Genomic DNA, 19,575 nt, shown 5'->3' with positions numbered 1-19,575 from the left:
TTAAAACAAACAAATCTTGGGCTGGAGAGACGGCTCAGTGGTTAAGAGCACTGACTGCCCTTCCAGAGGTCCTGAGTTCAATTCTTAGCAACCACATGGTGGCTCACAACCATCTGTCATGGGATCCAACTCCCTCTTCTGCTGTGTCTAAAGAGAGTAACAGTGTACTCATATACATATATAAAATAAATAAATAAATCTTTACAAAATTAAAAATAGATTTTTCTGTAATCAAAACATATCCAAGTATGTTTGGTCAAAAATCACACTAAAATCTGCTTTCTCTTTCTGTATGCTCCAGCTCCTCCCACCCCAGTCCCAACCTGGCACCCAACCCTGAGTTAAAACCGGTCTGGTCTGGTGTGTTTTGCTGTTAAGACAGTGTTGAAGAGACTGAGCAACAACGAAGGAAAGGCCCCACCGTCCCTGAGCTGGAGCATGTTGTCCTACAGCTTAGAGAGAAAGAGCAGGTGTCCATGAGCTTCCGAGCTTCTCCGTCAGTGTCTTGTATGGTGGACATGCTCAGCATGCATGGGCTTGTTTGCACGAGTCAGCGTTTCACCATGAACAGGGGAAATCCATAGTTGTCAGAGCGCTGATGGTTCCTGCTTTCCCTTCTTGAGTTTGGCCCCAGCAGGGTAGACATCCGTGAGAGATGCCTTCAGTGGACCATCCCAGGAGAGGATGGGAGCCTGGCTTCACTATTCTCTAACTACACAGGAAGGCAGTAGTTGAGGTGGGCAGGTGGTTTGTATGCCTAGTTCCCTCCATGTTGAATGAAGGTAGAGGATTCTCTGGAGGGACAGGTAGTGACTAAGTGGAAGACTGGGTGAGCTGGTTACCCCAAGAATCTTGGAAGTTCCTCAGGAAGCAGGTTTCATGCATAAGCTGACTGTTGGGGGGGGGGCATCCACTTGTGTTCTTAGATGTTCTGCGTTATATATACCTTATGCTACATATTTTCTTGAGCTCGTGAAGGTTGTTTATGTACAAAACTGTATACTGAGCTTATTGCTCACCCAAAGTATTTTCAAATGTGGGTTTTGACTGTATATGGTTTTTCCATTATGCACTAATTTGGGACTTCCCTGTACAAATGGTTCTTTCTTATTAAAACACGGTTATTCTTCTCTCGGACTTTTATTAAGTCTAGAGTTTTATGAAGTTCTGTTAAGCTTTTTGGTCCAGATTCAGCGTTCTCATCTGCATATGAGAGAAAGTACAGCCAAGGCAGGCTTCCCTTGCCTTGCCTGTCTTAACACCAAGTGATAGGTTCTATTTACTGTCTTTCATGTTATTTGGAAGGGTGCAGCTATGGCAGTTGACACAGCAGTTTGCTGCATGGCAGCTGAATTCATCGTTCAGCCTGAGACAGTGGACAGAGAGAGGATAGGCCCAGGGCTCAGGGAGTCAGGCTGTCTGGGCCTTATCCCTGATCTCTACCTTGAATGAATCCTTAAAACTTCTCTAAGCTTTGATCTTCTCTTCAACCGGAACAGTTAAGATAACCCTAACACCCCTTCCAGTTTGGTCTGTGTTTAAAATTATGAAGCAAGTACTTACGTAGCACTTGCTGTATACACATGTACTCTGAAGGATATCGGGGAAAGGCTGAAACCTTGCCCTGAAGAAGCTTAGACATTCTTTCTCTGACTTGAATGTAGGTAAAGCCTATTTGCCAAAGGTCCAGTGTAGAAGCTTAAGAGCTAGTGTTCTGTGTGTGACCCTGGTGTCCCCAGCAACAGGTTAGATCTAGACTAGTGCAGCAGGACTAATTCTGCAAACCGCCAAGTATTCCTGGTCTCTGGGACACATATGTAAATGAGTAGGCATGGCTGTGTTCTAATAAAACTTTATTTACACAGGCAGCTATTCCTGTTCTAGAGTTGTTTAGCTGCTTGCTACTCTGTCTGAAACAGTTAAATGATGTTTGGATATCTAGAGTCTGGGGGTGTGGCCAAATAAGTAAATAATACAGCCCTGCTCAGTATAGCTTTGTTCTTTATTTTGTCACCAACAAAGACCTAACTATAGACACCTGGTTACCAGGCTCCTTCTACAAGAAGGACATTGGAGCCCTCCATTAGGGAGTTAAATTAGCCGCCAAGAATTCCCAGGTCCTAGGGCTAGGAGCTGAATAACCTACCTTTGTCTTTAGGGACTGAAACTTGTGCCCAAACAAAGGCTCTTTGATTGAGGTGGACCTAACAAAGCCAGCTTGTGTCCATTTTTTGGAAACATCCCTAGCCTCTCACCTTGCTCCCTATCCACAGCCGCTTCCACATGCACTAAAGAAAGGAATACTGTTGCTGGTGTCCCGAGGTTTGCTGGCACAGGGATCTGCAGGCTTGCACAAGGCATGCAAAGCTAGGAAGTCATCCCAGGAGATGCTCCTCGGTGGCAAATAAGCCACATAAATAAATGTGCCCTTCAGATGTTAGAAACTGGAAGGAGATGCTCCCGGGATGCAGCCGCTTTCGGTCTTCTGGGAGCGATAAGTAACTAATGTTTTTAAGTCCTGGAAAAGGCTGCCTTCGCCTCCAGTAAGGACTTCAGAGAAGGGAACTTGTTCTAGAAGCTGGCATTTCAGCAAGCTGACTATACAGCCTTGTTCTGTTCACAGGGAGGGGTGACATCCAGCCTCAGCTGGACAGCGCTCTCCAGGATGTCAACGATAAATATCTCCTACTGGAAGAAACAGAAAAGCAGGCTGTGCGCAAAGCACTCATTGAAGAGCGCGGCCGGTTCTGCACCTTCATCTCTATGCTGCGGCCAGTGATTGTAAGTGGATGGAAGGCTCTGGAAGGCTTGAACTATGTAGTGTGGAGGGCTTTCTTTCTTGATTTTATGCATCCACCAGCCTACTGACAGCCACCTACTGCTGTCTTGAGTCTCGATGGCGGAAGCACTTCCACAGATTAGATTCTCAGCACCACCCCTCATCCGCAGTTAGTAGCGATGCTCATCCTACTTGGGTTTGTTTTTTTAACTGAGTTAAGGTAGAGCCTATCTGAGCATGGTGGCACAAGACTGTAATCCCAGCACTGTGGAGGCTGATACAAGAGGCTTGCTGTGAACTTAATTTTAGTCCAGTCAGGGCTATATAGTAAGTTCTAGGCTATCTACAGGTACAGAGTGAGACTTTCTCATTACTCAGATCTCTCCCCCACCTCAGAAAACAAACAAGGTGTGTTTCAAGAATCTTAAGGTAAAATTCCTGGGCAATGCCAGCACCTGTCAACTAGACACGGACATTCTGAGGCCCACTGTATCTCAGTCGCTAAGTCTGGGACCCCATGCATCTGTGTCTTAAGCCCGAGGAAGCATCTCAGTGATCTGCTCCCTCTTAATTTCTGAGTGAGCCCTGAGCATGCTCCAGCTGAGTGTGCAGCAGCCACCCTCCGAGGCTGCAGGATGGTGTTGGTGCACGGCTCTCCACCCTAGCGGGATTCTCAGATTTGAGTTGTTCCCCTGGTCTGTACCTGTGCCCTCCGTTCCCACTGGCACTTGGGAAGATGACTGAAATATTCACAGTCCTTACTTCCATCCACATGTCAGTTCTTAAGATGGGGTGGGGGCAAGAAAGGGGGACAGTTAGCTCTATGGGACACGACTACCTTTTTCCCTTTTTCCAAAAAGACAATACATACGTCACCTTCAGCTTAGATGCCTATCTCAGATGCCTTTCATGAAAGGTAGAAAAGGTCACGCAGGGAGCCAGACAGAAGTGGTTGGAACAAGACAGTGAGGGAACTCACGTGATGACGTACACGAATTGCTTCCCTTTAGGAGGAAGAGATTTCCATGTTAGGAGAGATTACCCACCTTCAGACCATATCGGAGGATCTGAAGAACCTGACCATGGACCCTCACAAACTGCCCTCCTCAAGTGAACAGGTAGGAACTGGGACTAAGTGGTCAGGGACAAGTCTAAGAAAGATTTGGAATTCAGGGCTCTGGTTGTCCGTGTGGCATCCATCGTATCTGAAATTATACTCGTATGTGACCATGGTGTTCATGTCATCACTGTGGCGGTTACTGTGGCCAGCCCCTGGGTTATGTGGTGTTTCCTTTGTGAACCGCCATTGTTCACTTTCACTCTTACAGGGAAAGACACTGAGGTACCGAGAGTTGAGGGACCGTAACCAAAGCCACCACTCTAATGTCTATTGTCTATACAATGACACTAGGATGAGTCAAGTGATCCATGACCAGATCCAGGATCACCCACTCTGAGCCATGAGCTATCAAAGGACCCCATGTCACTCTTGTCATGGCTTGCAGCCCTCCCTGGAGCTAATCGAGTTGTTCATGAGAACCTTTCCCATCTGAGGAAAAGCTGGTGTATTTTAAAATGGTTTACTCTCTTGGTATGTGTGACATTAATACTATATGTCTTAGGGTGCTGTGAACAGACACCATGATTAAGGCATCTCTTATAAGGACAACATTTAACTGAGGCTGGCTTACAGGTTCAGAGGTTCAGTCCATTATCATCAAGGCTGGAACATGGTAGCATCCAGGCAGGCATGGTGCAGAAGGAGCTGAGAGTTCTACATCTTCATCTGAAGGCTGCTAGGAGAAGACTGGCTCCCAGGCAGCTAGGATGAAGGTCTTAAAGCCCACACCCACAGTGATACACCTACTCCAACAAGGCCACACCTCCTAATAGTGCCACTTCCTGGGCCAAGCATATACAAACCATCACACTATATCAAGTGGGAAGACTCATGTTTAGGGGAACAACTGACCAGTCAGTGCTTGTTTGTCAGCCCTTTGTAGGCAGTTCTTACTGTCTGCTTGGACACTCGCCGAGAAGCTAAATTTGAGAGCCTTGTGGTTTTCTGACTATGAGATTTTTGTATTAAACTCAAGTATTCGTTGACTCAGTAAGTAGGCGTATTAGCTGAGTGCCTGTTAAAGAGAGCAAGAGGTGCCCCTTACACTCAATGGCTCTTTGTCACAGGGAGACACACAGAGATAATTGTGATAGTATTGGCTCACTCTTGGTTCTGAGAGGTTTTTCATTCTGTCCAAATAGGATACAAGTGTCTACTGAACATCCATTGGTTAAGGTGCAGCCAGTGAGCCCCCAAACCACCATTGTCTTTATGGAGCTGCAGGCTGAAAATGCTGCTGATTTTAGCCTGTGTTAAAAATAGCTTTTAGGAGTTAATCCATCACTGTAATTGTCTCTTTCTCCTGGTATTTCATGGTTTTCCTCTTCTAACTCCCCCTCCCATTGACTCCAGTTTCTTGCTCGACTCGGAAGGACTGTGACACTGAGGGATAGGTTCTGTGGCCCTTCAGTTGAAATGGACATTTTCTCTTTTAATTCTGCCACTGTGAGGGTCATGTTTTAACTGCATCATACATGTGGTGATATGTGGATGACGTTCCTCTCATTCGTCCCTTCAGGTGATTTTGGACTTGAAAGGTTCCGACTACAGTTGGTCGTATCAGACGCCACCTTCTTCTCCTAGCACAACCATGTCGAGAAAGTCAAGTGTCTGCAGGTAAGTGGAGCCTCCTAATGCTTTCTAAGACGTAGTTATGTGAATGCGACCAGGAGCCAGGCTATATGACCAAAAGGGGCCCATTTGAAATAGGAAGTCGTAAGGCAAACGATGTCCTCAGCTTTTTAGTCTGCCTCTGTCACCACACCTCACCCCCTAGTGTTGTTTTTAAGAAGTTGATCCAGCTGTAGCTGGAACAGAAGCTACGATGGCTTCTAGCCATGCTCTATCCCTCATTCCTGTAGTTGTAAAGTCCATGCAGTTCTTGTTTGGTGTTTCCCACCCCTCATGGCTACTCACACTGTTACTGTGGAAACACATTTGGGATGGTCCTGGGGCCTACGGGACCATTACGTAGTCTCACGAGGCAGCTGTTCTCTGTCTGCAGAGGGGAAAGGTTTATTCTGTTCTTCAAAGGTGCGAGCATCACCTGACATGCCTTCTTGCCTTGGTCCAGCGCTACACCTACTGTCAGTCATTTGACTTGAGGTTGCCAAAGCAGATGACTGTGAAGTAGCCTGGAGAGGACGGAGCGGGATCATCTCAGGCTCTGAGGGAAACATGGCCCAGCATCCTGCTGTGCTTAGTTTCACCCTGGGGCTCGTTGGGTATATGCGGGGCAGGCAGTTCCAGTCAAGAAGCTATGTCTTCACGTCTTCCCTGAAGATGTTGCTGGGTTTCTTGTTGCCTTTAATGGGCTCTGTGTTTATGTGAGATGGAGAAAACTTTTTTGTTTCAGTGGCTCAGCAAGGTTCTCCTCATCAGCACAGAACAAGCTATACTGCCTTCAACTGGCTGTATTCAGTTGCACTGACAGGAGCTGGCCGGAATGTAGTTGCTGTGTGCTTTCCTTTCGGTCCACAAATGCCATCTTCTGGCTAAAGTCCTTGCATTTATCCCACCACGGTGCACACATCCTCAGCAGCTGTTTGCTCCCTCAGCTGTGCTCACCTGTGTCTGACAGATCACCGCAAGGCATCTTAGCATAGGCCAGCCACATGGTGGGCTCCCCAACTCAGCAGCTTCAAGACAGAAGCCACAAGTCTGCAAGGCCTGAGGCTTCCTTCCCCAGGCTTGCCAGGCCGCTACATCCCTTCTTCCATGGGTTTTTGTAACTGCTCTTCACACTTTAGCTCTGCCTGCCTGGACCAGGGTCTCTACTCAGCTTTAAGGTTTTCTTAGGAATGCAGGTAGAGCGCCTCTGGGGTGGGAGCCATTTTTCCATCTCCTGCTTATTGGTTCACCATAGAAGTAAGCAGCTTAGCATTGACTGGCTCTCCTCACTGAAAGCTGACGGTGCTGTTACACCCAGCCCACAGATGGTTTAACGGGGAATCACCCACGAAGGAGCAGCGGCGGTAGAGTCAACTCACCAGCTCTGTTAATAAAATACACAATGCTTGCACTCAGTCTCTCCAAGTTGATTGGCTGATGTACTGTGGATGGAATCCACCTTAAGATGGGATCCACTTTAACCATAGGGTGTCTGCCAGTGCTGTTTAGCTGTGTGGTCTCTGGTTATCTGGACGCAGGTTGTCCATCCAAGGATGTGAGACCGTGTCCGTCCCTGCTGTAGACTTAGTGGGTTTTTGCTGCAGGCAGAAGAGATCACCCCCACTTTCTTTATATCCCAAGTGTTAGTCCTGCAGTTTTGTTGCTAAGTGGCACAGTAGAGTTGGGCTTCATTGCTTTTTTGTAAAAAGTACATGCTTGCATACTAAGACTGTCACATTGTAACCTCAGAGACCGAAACCTAGCTCTCTCGTTCACCTCAAAGAACCTTTCATTCACCAGCCCGGTTTGGTCTTTGACAACATGTCCTGGGTTTGTATGCTTCTTCGGGGCAAGGAGCTGGTGTTTTCTTGTGCTTTTTGCTTACATTGTCCATTGCCGTCTGTCTTCTCACCGCTGCGCCCTCCTCTCCACGCCGGCCCCCTCGGCTTGTCCCTTACAGCAGTCTGAACAGCGTCAACAGCAGCGACTCCCGGTCTAGCGGCTCCCACTCCCATTCCCCCAGCTCACATTACCGCTACCGAAGCTCCAACCTGGCCCAGCAGGCCCCCGTGAGGCTGTCCAGCGTGTCCTCCCACGACTCAGGATTCATATCCCAGGACGCCTTCCAGTCCAAGTCACCCTCTCCCATGCCACCTGAGGCTGCCAACCAGGTAAGGACGCCCTCCACCCAGAGAGCAGTAGGCACACAGGGTGCCCTGACCACTGTTGATGGGTCATTTAAAAGAGATCCCCAAAGGGAGAGATCCTCTAAGTTGGGCTGGAAGCCTATCTCAGCATCAGCAGTAGTTACAAATACCATGTTGGTTGGGCAAGCTATCACTTCTAAGTAGGTAGCCTCAAAAAGGGACACCCTCTCCCCCTTAATCTCATCTCAGGTTTTCCCCCAGGACAGAGATCCTATCAGTGAGCAGTGATTCCCCGCACTGCACTCTCAATCAGTTCCCTGCCATCCATTGTGTTGCCAGTGAGGTGCTATTAGAGCCCCTGTGGATAACTCTATTGATCCCGGGAGAAGGAAAGATACTCGGCCCCTCCACATGTTGTAGTTTGAACGGCACTCATCCAGCTAGACCAGGCATTGGTGCCCCTTGTGTGTGGTTGGTGTATGTAACCCTCAGGGTGCCTGTTTCTTAGGGCCGGTTTGTCAGCTTTGGCTTGTTAGTTAGCAAGCACAGTGCATCCAATGCTAGGACATGATTGGAGCCACCATCTATTGGGCCCCATAGTGCCACCTGCTGGGAGGGGAGGAGTGTGGGGAGGCTGAGCCAGAGAACCTGGTTGCTCAGCCAAGGTTAGCAAGTGCAGAACCTCATATTTCCGAGCTCTTAGCATTATTTAGCCATGTGAGGTTTGGTGCTCTCCCTCCCCCCTCTTTTTTCCCCTTTAGAGACACAATTTCCTGCAGAAAGTCTCTGGCCCAAGCGAGCTGAGTTTATGCTCAGTGTGCTTGTCTCAGCTGGGGTGCCTGGGCTTGGCCCCCAGGGCCTCCATCCCTGCTATGTGTTTCACTAAGCCACACCTCCCATGCTCCTACCAAGCTGCATGTAGTCAGAAGGAGGGCAGAACCGTTGCTTCCTTAAAGACCATCGTAGCGTACAGTCTAGCTCTGTTTGCTTCTAATGGATTGAGAACTAACACACTCTTGTACCCCGATAACCCTTGCTAAAGAAGCAAAGCCTTTCTCTCTTCTCACGCGTCTGTTGGTGGCCCAAGCACGATTTCTGCCCCTGTGATGTCTGGGAGAGCAAAAGGTGGTAAATTAGGGGTGGGGGGCTCTGAAGTCTGAAAGCTGTAGCTGTCTGGCTAGTCCTTGAGAATAGAGTTTCTGGGGCTAGGCAGGGAGTGCCTGGCACTCAGAAGCAAAGTTTGGGTTTTCAGTACTTATCAGGTGAAGTGGCACATGCCTGTCACCTCAGTCAAACACTGGGAGGGTGCAGACAGGTGATCTTCTTGCTGGCCAGTTAATATGGCCAGTAGACCTCTGGCTGCTCCACACACGGCACTAGGTTTTCTCTATGTTTGGTTGGTGCTGGAAGCCGGTGTGTGTGTGTGTGTGTGTGTGTGTGTGTGTGTGTGTGTGTGTCTCTCTCTCTCTCTTTTTCTTTCTCTCTGTCTCTTCTAGGTGGAGCCCAGGGTGCCCCCCCCCCCAGACATGTATGAACACAAACCAGTAGGCTCTCTGTGTGTTTTGTTGGTGCTGGGTATGGAATCCAGGGTCTCTCACAGGCATGTGACCAACCACTGTCTTACTTCCCCAGCCCTAGGGTAGTTATAATAAGCCAAAGGATGCTGCAGGATTTAAAGGAGAATTACTCTTTTTCAGACAGCACAGCTGCCTGCAATCAAGTAAAGAGGAACTTGTAAGATATTTCCCAGATCACACCAGCCAGAGGGTTCCACCTCCCCTTTGGTGTAGATAGATACTGGTGATCCAGTTCTCAGGGTGAAAACCACTGGGCTCGGAGCTTGGAGCCCACAGCTCCACAGCTGGGGAGTGGTGGAAAGAATGCATTACTCCAAGCATTTAGATTTCCGATCATGGGTAATGCGTTTGGTGCTTTGCCCTTGCAGGTCAGGAAGCTAAGCCTCTGTCCCTTACAGGAATCCTTTTGAGATGGGAGAAGGGGATAGAAACATGAATCTGGCCTCTGTGACGGTTGATCCAGGCACGTAGCGCTGAAGGACCTGATTTATTTAATCAAAATGGAGTTAAGCTGGAGTTTGTAGCTAGCAGTGAGGAACTTGGAGCAAGAAGCTTGGTGTCATGAAGCGAAGAGGGCTAATGGGGAACGGCGTGGGCTTCTGAAACCTCAAAGCCTGTCCCCGGTGACTTTCTGTAGCAAGGGCATGTTTTCTAATCCTTCCCAAGCTGTTTTGCAAACTGGAGACCAAGTATATGAACATATAAACACATGGAACCCATTCTCATTAAAACTACCACATCAGGCCACAGAATCGAGGCATACCAGTGACCATAAAAAAGGCAGAGTCTCTACTACAGTAGAGTATCACAAGGCCAGGCTGGAGGCAGGGGACTGTCAGGCAACTGGACCTAGTGCCATCAGCACTGGCACCCATTCTCTATACCTGGTTCTCTCCAGATGCTTCATCCTGCGGTGAAGATAAAGACTCATCACTGGGCTTCCCTGCGCAGAGTCTCCCAAGTCACTGTCCAGATAGAACCTCAAAGCTGTCTTTAAGACGGGAGGTGCCACCATAGGGAACAGAAGCCGTGCTGGACAATAAGAAGCTAGGAATTAGAGCCATCGTCCAGCCACCACTTGCCTAGGGACAGTTTTATGCGGTATATAATACCTATGGACCTATAAGGTCCTTTCTGGGTCCTTGTGGTATACTGTCATGTGCCCAAGAGCCCAGAGCTTGCCATGAGGCCCAGTGTGATGAACCAGTGTTGCTCTGTCAGGCACAAGGGTCAGCTATGTCTGCAGGTCCCACACACAGCAGGGCCAGAGCTTGGCCAGGTCTCATGTCACTTTCTTAAAATCTGTGCGGATGAAAAATAAGCCTTAACTTACTGTCTGCTTCTCTCATCCCCCCTCTTCTGTGTATGTGTCTGTCTGTCTCCCTTTCTGTGCGTGCCCTTGTCACCCCGTCCTTCCTCCTTTATTTTAATTATGATTTCCGGTGGCCCGTGGTCTGGTTTGTTGGTCCCCTCGTGTGGCTCTTCCCTGCTGCAGAACTCATCCAGCTCGGCCTCCTCTGAAGCCTCGGAAACCTGCCAGTCAGTGAGCGAGTGCAGCTCCCCCACCTCAGTCAGCTCAGGCTCCACCATGGGCGCCTGGGTGTCCACAGAGAAGGTGACCGGCCAGGGTCGCAGCCATGGTGGGCTGTTCTTCCTGACCTGCCCCCGCTTGCCTGCTGCACACACAGCTGTCACAGTTGTAGGACTGGAAACTCAGGATCTGCTCCAAAAGCTGAGCCCTCTTTGGGATAGGGTCTGGACAGGTGGAGGGCTCGCTGGCTGCCTAACAACGTGGTCAGTGAGGGAGAGGAAAGGGGTATGGGGATGTGGAGATGTGAAGGCTTCCTCCCTAAAATAGGGTCTGTGTTCGTCCCTTCTCCCTTCTTCCTCAAACATCCCACAAGACTGTTGGATGTGACATCTCACTGTGTCGGAGGTCATGTGCTTTCCCGCCTTTCAGTCCCCCCACCCCCACCCCCCATCACTAAGCTTGATGTGGAGTCTGCTCCCAAGCAGTGTGCCGATTGGGAAACCTAGAATGAACAGATTTGCATAACGTGATGTCGGTTCCCTAGTGCCATGAAATCGGGCTTCACAAGCTTAAAAGAAAATTAAAACACTAACAACATTGCAAATTAAGGAATGGCCAAATCCTGGACTGTTCTAAAACGCAGGTCAGATGTTCCCAGCTGAGTGCTTACTGGGTGTCCAGTCTGTACGTTCTTCGCACCCTGGCTCTCCTCCTGCATCATTCACAGGCAGAAGAGCACCAGTGTTGATTTTGTTTGTAAATATTCAGGTTTCCCCGTGCCCTCGGTGTCTGTCAGTGCCATCTTGTACCTCTACATTCATCCTGTTATATTAATTTTTTTTCCTTTTCTCCTCCCTTTTTTGTTTTTTGTTTCCAGTTGTCTAATGGGTTTTCTCACTATAGTTTATCAAGTGAGTCCCATGCAGGGCCTGTGGGTGCAGGCCCTTTCCCTCATTGCCTGCCTGCCTCCCGCCTGCTCCCTCGGGTCACCTCTGTCCACCTTCCTGACTACGCTCATTATTACACCATTGGGCCCGGCATGTTCCCGTCATCTCAGATCCCTAGCTGGAAGGTTTGTGTCTCCCCTCCCTCCTCCCACCCTCTCCAGCTCCCTCCTCCCCTCCCTCCTCCCACCCTCTCCAGCTCCCTCCTCCCCTCCCTCCTCCTTCCCTACTCTTTCCCTCCCTCCCCAGCTCCCTCCTCCCCTCTCTCCTCCCTTCTTCCTTTCCTCCCTCCCTCATTGCTTCTGTGCTCACCCCTCTTCTGTTCTGCCATCCTCCCCTGCCCTCAACTCTACCCTTCCTTTCACACTCAGCCTTCTTCCCCATAACCCTTCTTCCTCAGGAAGCCCCCTGCCCCCCCCCCCCCCCAGGGGGCACCCAAAAACCAGCTAGAGATATTTTCCACATGGAACAGAAACCTGAGTCTTCCTTTAGGGAACTTTAGCCCTGAAGACTAGAGATGAAGGACACTGGTAGGCTCTGCGTCTGGGTGGGGCCTGCTGGCTTCATTCCCTTCTGGGCCACCTGCAGTGTTTTATCAGAGCCTATACTGTCCTCCTTGGCCATATGCCCAACTCCTCCCCCCCACCCCACCCCCCATGACAGTCCTGCTGCAGTAACAGAACAGCAGCCCGGAGTATGCAGTCTCTCAGAAGTATATGAACTTTAGATTGTTTTATGTTGAAACACGTTTGTTTCAATATAAAAACTAAACTTTTAAGTGATTTCACCAGGGCAGTTGAGGCTCCAGGACGGTAAGTCAGTCCCTGGGGCTGCCAGTATTTTGAGCAGCTTATAACTTCATCTCTCAGAGTCCTCAAAACCTGGGGCAGATCCTAGAGCCCTCCCTGTCTCCGGGTGGCAGATGTACCTGTAGAACGGCTGGTGGTGCACTAGGGCCCCCTGGTGGCCACTTAGCCTTGGCTAAATCAGTTGCTCTAGGAGAGTGGGTCCTTCCAGCAGAAGGGCAGGCCTGACTCCTTGGATGGCACTCTCTCTCTTTTTCTCCCAGCTGATGCTCTAGTATATAGTGACCAGCTGTCAGGTAGCTTCTGCCTACCTGGTTGTTGAGAGTTTTTAATCTTTGGGCAGGGATGAGGAGGAGGGAGGTACTAGTGGAGGGGGAGGGTTACTCAGTTAGTATGGGCAGGGGCTATGGCTCTTGACTACACTGTTCTACTCAGGACTGGGCAAAGCCAGGACCCTATGACCAGCCACTGGTGAACACCCTCCAGCGCCGCAAAGAGAAGCGTGAGTCAGACTCCAATGGGGGAGGACCCACTACTACAGGAGGACCACCTGCAGTTGCTGAAGAGGCACAGAGACCGAGGAGCATGACTGTGTCAGCTGCCACCAGGGTGATATACCTGTTCTCTGTATCTGGCTGGATTCACAGTTAGGCCAAAATGGGGACCAGGGACCCTGACCTGCCCTCGGGGTCCACATAGCCTAGCAGCTTGAAGGGTGGTTCTCCATTCTTCTTCCCCAGCTCTACAATATGTAAAAGACAGAATCCTTGCATGATAGTAAGACACGTAGAACTCTCTAGTTCGTGCTTGAGAACTATCCAGGTCTAAGTAGCCACCAAAGACTACTGATGTGTGCTCACAGGAGTAATCTGGGGTCCCACCTACAATAGTGTGTGTATGGTGGCTCTGGTCTCTTGAGTTTACATGTCCCTTGTGGCTTGTGTGTCTGCCCTCCATTTTGCAGCCTGGTGAGGAGATGGGGGCCTGTGAAGAGCTGACACTCGCCCTGTCCCGGGGCCTACAGCTTGACGCACAGAGGAGCAGCCGGGACTCGCTACAGTGCTCCAGTGGCTATAGCACCCAGACCACCACCCCGTGCTGCTCTGAGGATACCATCCCCTCCCAAGGTACGAGGCGCCCAGCTTTCCGGGCGGCTCCAGGTGAGGAGGCAGTGAGCCGGCGGCTGTTCTAACCACAGCATAGCTCCTGGCTACAGATGGGCTTTGGAATCACTCTGTTGTCTCTGGGTGCTTTGGGGGCAGTGATCTGTAGTTGACAGGTTGCTAGCTGCTGCCTAAGAAGTGACCCCAAACATGAGCCATTTTGCTCATTTCTTACCATCCGTGTGTGATGCTCCCCAGCCTGAAATGAGGCACATGCTCTTAATAACAGCATCGTGTTTGTTTGGCACTTTGTGTGAAGCACCTTTTTACTTGTGATCTTCAAAATCACACACGGGAGAGATATTTTATCCCCATTTTACAAATGTGGACACCGAGGCTAAATAACTTGACCAAATCCACCTAACTCCAGTCTAAGAGATGGAATCCAGCCTCTAAGTTCTTAATCTAGTCAGTCTCTCCCTCATCACCATACATACAGGGCGGGCAAAGCAGACATCTGACAGCCAGAATCACTGTGGGATGGTTGGCTAAAGGCTCCCTGTAACCCACAAGTTATTAAAGATCTGAGTCAGTGACTCTTAAGTAAAGGCGTCCCTCCTCCTGTCCTCTCAGGGATGTTCAGCAGTCTAGACATGTCTTTAGTAGTCAGAACCGCAAGGGCACTACTGGTATCTAGAAGCTAAGAGGCTGGGAGTTACCCCCTCTAAAACACAGCTCTCCAGACCTCGCCCCACCAAAGAATTACCTAGCCTCAAGCCTCCAATTTCAGTTGACCTGCTGTTCAGATACTTGGCCCTGAGCTGCTTACTGTAAGCATCCCCTCCCCCGTTGCCCTGAGATGTGCACAGTGCCATTTTAAAGCAGGCATGAGTGAACACACGAGCCTTTGTACTTGGTTTTCAGGAACTCCATTCCTCTCCAGCCCTCCCTTGAGCTGTTAGTTATCATGGAGATGATAAAGCCAACACTTTCCGTGAGAGCTTTCTCATGGCTAATTGTGGACCAGAGGACTGGACAAATTTGTCCTTTCATCTGACCTCCCAGAGGTCATTGGCAGCAGCGTTGTCACAGCTCAGTAGTTCTGGGTTCTTTCCTCCACCTCACAGTTCTCTGTTGTGGACGCGAAGGGTACATTAGTGAACAGAGCAAAGGGCTCCTGTAGGGAATTGTTACTGAGGCAGTGTTTTAATGGGCAGGGGAGGGTGACGCCATGTGTACTCTGCCTGGTGTGATTCCCATCCTCCTATCGTGGCATGGGAAAAGAAGAGCTATTGCCCTGGACCTAGACCATCTAATTAAATCCTATCCTCAGTTTCAGATTACGATTATTTTTCTGTAAGTGGTGACCAGGAGGCAGAACAGCAAGAATTTGACAAGTCGTCCACCATTCCAAGGAACAGTGACATCAGCCAGTCTTACAGGCGGATGTTCCAAGCCAAGCGTCCAGCCTCAACTGCTGGCCTTCCCAGCACTCTCGGACCTGCTATGGTCACACCAGGGGTTGCGACCATCCGACGGACCCCTTCCACTAAGCCTTCTGTTCGCCGAGGGACCATTGGAGCTGGTCCTATTCCCATCAAGACACCAGTGATCCCTGTCAAAACCCCAACTGTCCCAGACCTCCCTGGGGTTTTGCCATCCCCTCCAGATGGGCCAGAGGAGCGGGGTGAGCACAGCCCTGAGTCTCCATCTGTGGGGGAGGGACCCCAGGGTGTCAGCAATATACCCTCTTCCTTGTGGAGTGGTCAAGCACCGATCAACCCTCCACTTCCAGGCCCAAAGCCCAGTATACCTGAGGAACACAGACAGGCGATTCCAGAGAGCGAGGCTGAAGACCAGGAAAGGGACCCCCCAAGTGCCACTGTCTCCCCAGGCCCGATTCCAGAGAATGACCCCGCAGACCTGAGCCCAAGAGAAAGTCCTCAGGGAGAAGACATGCTGAATGCCATCCGGAGGGGTGTAAAGCTGAAGAAGACGACCACCAACGATCGTTCAGCACCTCGCTTCTCTTAGGTTCTCATAGTTCCCAGGAGATGCCGCTAGTGGGAACAAACTCTTTAATTAATAAAGCCTAATTTGTCTTGATCCATTCCAGTCTATAATCAAGCAAAAGATTTTGTAGGCAATTCGGAATTCTGCTCTTTTCAAAGTATTCAACATCTTTAGATAAAAATTAAAAGCAACATATATAATTGACATAATCTTGACCTTTTAATTTGTAAATATTGACGGTTTCTTTCTGCATATTTTAACCTTAGTTTCCCTTTTGATTTTTCTGAAGGTGCCAAATTCCATTTAACTTTTTTACAGGTCTTTGTAAAATTTTAAAAGCATAAAGGGGAGGGGGTGGGTCGGGATGGGGAACCTTGGAGTAATTTCACAAAAGGATTACATACTCAGTTGTTTTTCTTTTTCTTCCCTCACGCTTTTGTAGATGCACTGTAGTTGTCTAGTTTAGAAGCAAATTCAAGTTATTTTAATGGATAAACACAACGGATAAGGGGTGAAACCCTTATTCACATATACTGTGTTCTGGAGGAGAAACTCGGGGGTAACAGTTGAGCAATATGCAGAAAAGTAAACCCGGACATGGTGGACTGTGTTGGGATTGGGGGGGAGGGCTGGGGGAGGGGCACACTGTCAACATAGCCAATCCTGTTACATTTAAGAGTAGCCTTGTAGGTTGAATTTCCAGTAGCTTCATGGTTAACGCATCCGAATAAGCCATACTAGATTGCAGTGTTTGTTTCCATAAGGTTTTAAGGACTTCCTTTCTCCCAGCATTCCTCTTTACCGCACACACACCACCCACATCCGGTCCTGCGCATGCTGCTGCCACGGATAGACATAGTCCCTTCTTTACTTTCTCGTCTCCTATACTCACTTCCACGGAATCCAAATACATCCAAAGGGGTAAGGCAATTCAGAAAACCTAAAACATTTTAAACTGATAGCAGGGAATTCTTAGATATAGAAAATGCCTTTTACTTAACTGTGCCCAGCAGGCTGGGTGCGTTGAAAAGCCCAGATATTTTGAAGAAAAAAAAATTCAAACAGATTTATCAAGGGTAACCAGCTTGGAGTCTAGCAATTTTGCCAATGTGCTTACCAATCTGGGGGCTTGTTTTTCTTCCCTTCCTTAAATAAGGACAGTTGATTGCCTTCTAAACACCGGAGCAAAGAGGATTTATTTACTGTCAACTGGGAGTCTGATTTCAATTCAGACAATGTTTTTTTCTTTTCTCTTTTTTTTTTTTTAAGTGAATTTGTCTTTTCTTTTTTTTTAAGTGGAAGTTAAATTTGTTACAATGCCCATCCCTAAAGTCAACAGAAATGTGTAGATTTCAAGAGCTCACATTTAAAGACAGCTGTTAAAAAGGCAAGGCCACCAGCAGTGCAATAGCTGACAGTACACGGTTGACTTTTTGGGCAAGAGACTTGGTGGGTCCTATGTGCTCTGCAGATCTCTGTTGGCTCTAGCCTCTGACAACAATCTTACACGTTAACACGTAGCCACATTGGATGTGAGAGTAATGTTCCTCTAGTCATTGTTCTATATATTAACATTTAACACTGCTGTGATTGCTCAAAGGACATTTTATGTTATGGCTTTAAAGCAAAGGCATGATTATTAGAAATGACTTAAGCTCTTTTCTTTGAAAAACAAGCTCCTTTTACAGACTATAAGCAAACAGTAGTGCCTGTGGTTTAGCCCGCCAATCTGGATGACTCAAAGTAGCTGATGCATTGTGCATATGATGCTTGAGATGGTTTTTGCAGATGCAGAAATCGCTGCAAGGTCATTCTAATAGATACAAGTGGTATTTTAAAACCTTTGAAAGGAATGGATGTAACTGTACGTTGGTACAGCTTTTCACTTGTTTAGTTTTTAAACGTTAGTATAATCTGAATAAAGTTAATATAAACTGTTGCCAAATTCAATGTAGAAAGAATGTGACAAACACCTTGGGTAGCTCTGTTTGTGTTTTTGCATATTGTAAAAGCAGTGTCACAGCTGAAATGAACCCTTTCTAAAGGTAAATTATTGTGGTTTAGTTGCTAGTTTGTATTGAGAGTTGACCTCTCCCTGTGCAGTTTTTGTTCCAAACTTGTATAGATAACAGCGTGTAATGTGTCTCCCTTCTACATTGTAACAGTTGCTTCTGCCTACCTTATAAATAAAGAATCACTAAGAAAAAAAAGTCCTCAGGTCTGCTTCAGATTGCTTGGGGTCTCGGTCAAATGTTAGAACATGAACAGAGCCTTCTGTCTGGGACAGTTATGAGATTAAGGGCTAGACTTGCTTAATTTGAAAACAGTTCCAATGAGTTACCAAACCTAAAAGTAACTAGTTTTTACTGATAGTAAAATAGAATGCTTTACATTTATTTAAAGAGTTTCAACTATGAGCTGGAGAGATGGCTCAGCAGCTAAGAGCACTGACTGCTCTTCCAGAGGTACTGCCTGAGTTCAATTCCCAGCAACCACTTGGTGGCTCACAACCATGTGTAATGGGATCCGATGGCCTCTTCTGGTGTGTCTGAAAACAGCTACAGTTGTACCCACATGTATAAAAATAAATCTTTTTTTGTTTTGTTTTGTTTTTTGTTTTTCGAGACAGGGTTTCTCTGTGTAGCCCTGGCTGTCCTGGAACTCACTCTGTAGACCAGGCTGGCCTTGAACTCAGAAATCCGCCTGCCTCTGCCTCCCAAGTGCTGGGATTAAAGGCATTGGCCACCACTGCCCGGCTTAAATAAATCTTTCTTTAAAAGTTTCAACTATGCAGCCCTGGCTTGCCTGGAACTCTGCAGACCAGGGTGGCCCTGAGCTCGAGAGATCAAGTGCTGAGTTGTAGGTGTGCACTTTTTAAGAATGCTGGCTGAGCCGGCCATGGTGTAAAGGCCTGTGGGCAGTCTGCGGCGGCAGTTCTCTCCACATGCACGGGTCCTGGGGATAAGCCAGGCTTGACTGCTAGCCTTCTCTGGCTTACCTTTGTAATCACTAACTTGGGATACTTATGAAGGTCTGCTATCCTTACCTTTGCTCAGCAGAGGAGGCACAGCTGGATACCTGTATCCCAAAGCATCCCACATGAGACCCTTGGAGCCCCAACCAGCAAACCTACACCCCACCTCCAGAAGGCCCTGAACTCTGCCTGCTCTGTGCTGCTTCAGTTGCTCTTTTCATAAAGACTAAAATCCCATTAGCAGAGCCTTTAAGAAGTGAAGAAGGCAGCTAGGAGTGGCACATACTCCTGTTCCCCTACAATGTGAGTGTCACTGAATCTTTTGGCTTTTTCTTTTTTAAAAAAGTTATTAATTATATTTTATGTATCTGGGTACACTGTAGCTTCTTCAGACACACCAGAAGAGGGCATTGGATCCCATTACAGATGGTTGTGAGCCACCCACCGTGCAGTTGCTGGGAATTGAACTCGGGCAGGACCTCTGGAAGAGCAGTCAGTGCTCTTAACGGCTGAGCCATCTCTCCAGCCGTCTTTTTCTTTCTTTTAGAGCCCTCCATATTTCTCTTCTGTTTCTTCCCTTTATTCAGTTGTAGGCTAGGGACATGGCTCAGTGGATAAAGCACTTATGAGGACCTAGATCTGGAGCCCCGGCACCCATGAAGCTAGGCACAGCAGTGCACAAGTAACCTCATCTTAAAGATGGAAGGTGAGGAGCACCACCCGCATGGTTCTCTGTCCTGCACATCGAGTGTGTACATGTACAAGAGTGTGCCTGTGTGCATTCACAAAGATGAAAACCCACCTGGCCCTAACACTCGAACCTGCTCTCTGAAGCTTTTCCTTACCAAGCACATGTGCTATCAATATAATTCTACAGGTAACTTTAAAAAACTTAGCATACATGGTATTAACAAAACCAAACTACACTACAGGCAAACACTTAGGGACACAGTAATCCTTGGAAGAACAC

At 48.3% G+C, this 19,575-nt stretch overlaps 1 protein-coding gene across 5 annotated transcripts in view; it reads left to right on the top strand.

Annotated features, from left to right (window-relative positions):
- Positions 1–15,840, top strand: part of Mtss1 (MTSS I-BAR domain containing 1) — a 140,779-nt gene extending 124,939 nt beyond the window's left edge. The window contains exons 7-15 of one of the 5 annotated variants that reach the window (XM_028753890.1): positions 2,624–2,781; positions 3,790–3,897; positions 5,419–5,516; positions 7,471–7,681; positions 11,643–11,837; positions 12,951–13,124; positions 13,480–13,675; positions 14,952–15,305; positions 15,414–15,840. In XM_028753890.1, the coding sequence (XP_028609723.1) occupies positions 2,624–2,781; positions 3,790–3,897; positions 5,419–5,516; positions 7,471–7,681; positions 11,643–11,837; positions 12,951–13,124; positions 13,480–13,675; positions 14,952–15,305; positions 15,414–15,652 (1,733 nt within the window). In that variant the 3' untranslated portion in view covers positions 15,653–15,840. Of the gene's footprint in view, positions 1–2,623; positions 2,782–3,789; positions 3,898–5,418; positions 5,517–7,470; positions 7,682–10,729; positions 10,850–11,642; positions 11,838–12,950; positions 13,125–13,479; positions 13,676–14,951 lie in introns of all 5 variants that reach the window. The other 4 variants (XM_028753892.1, XM_028753891.1, XM_028753888.1 and 1 more) reach the window with 4 other exon arrangements.
- Positions 15,841–19,575: the final 3,735 nt, after the last annotated feature.

This window comes from Grammomys surdaster, unplaced genomic scaffold (assembly GCF_004785775.1).
Source record: "Grammomys surdaster isolate TR1022 unplaced genomic scaffold, NIH_TR_1.0 125974, whole genome shotgun sequence".
In the NCBI taxonomy this organism is placed as follows: domain Eukaryota; kingdom Metazoa; phylum Chordata; class Mammalia; order Rodentia; family Muridae; genus Grammomys; species Grammomys surdaster.
This window is presented reverse-complemented; position numbering and strand designations above follow the sequence as displayed.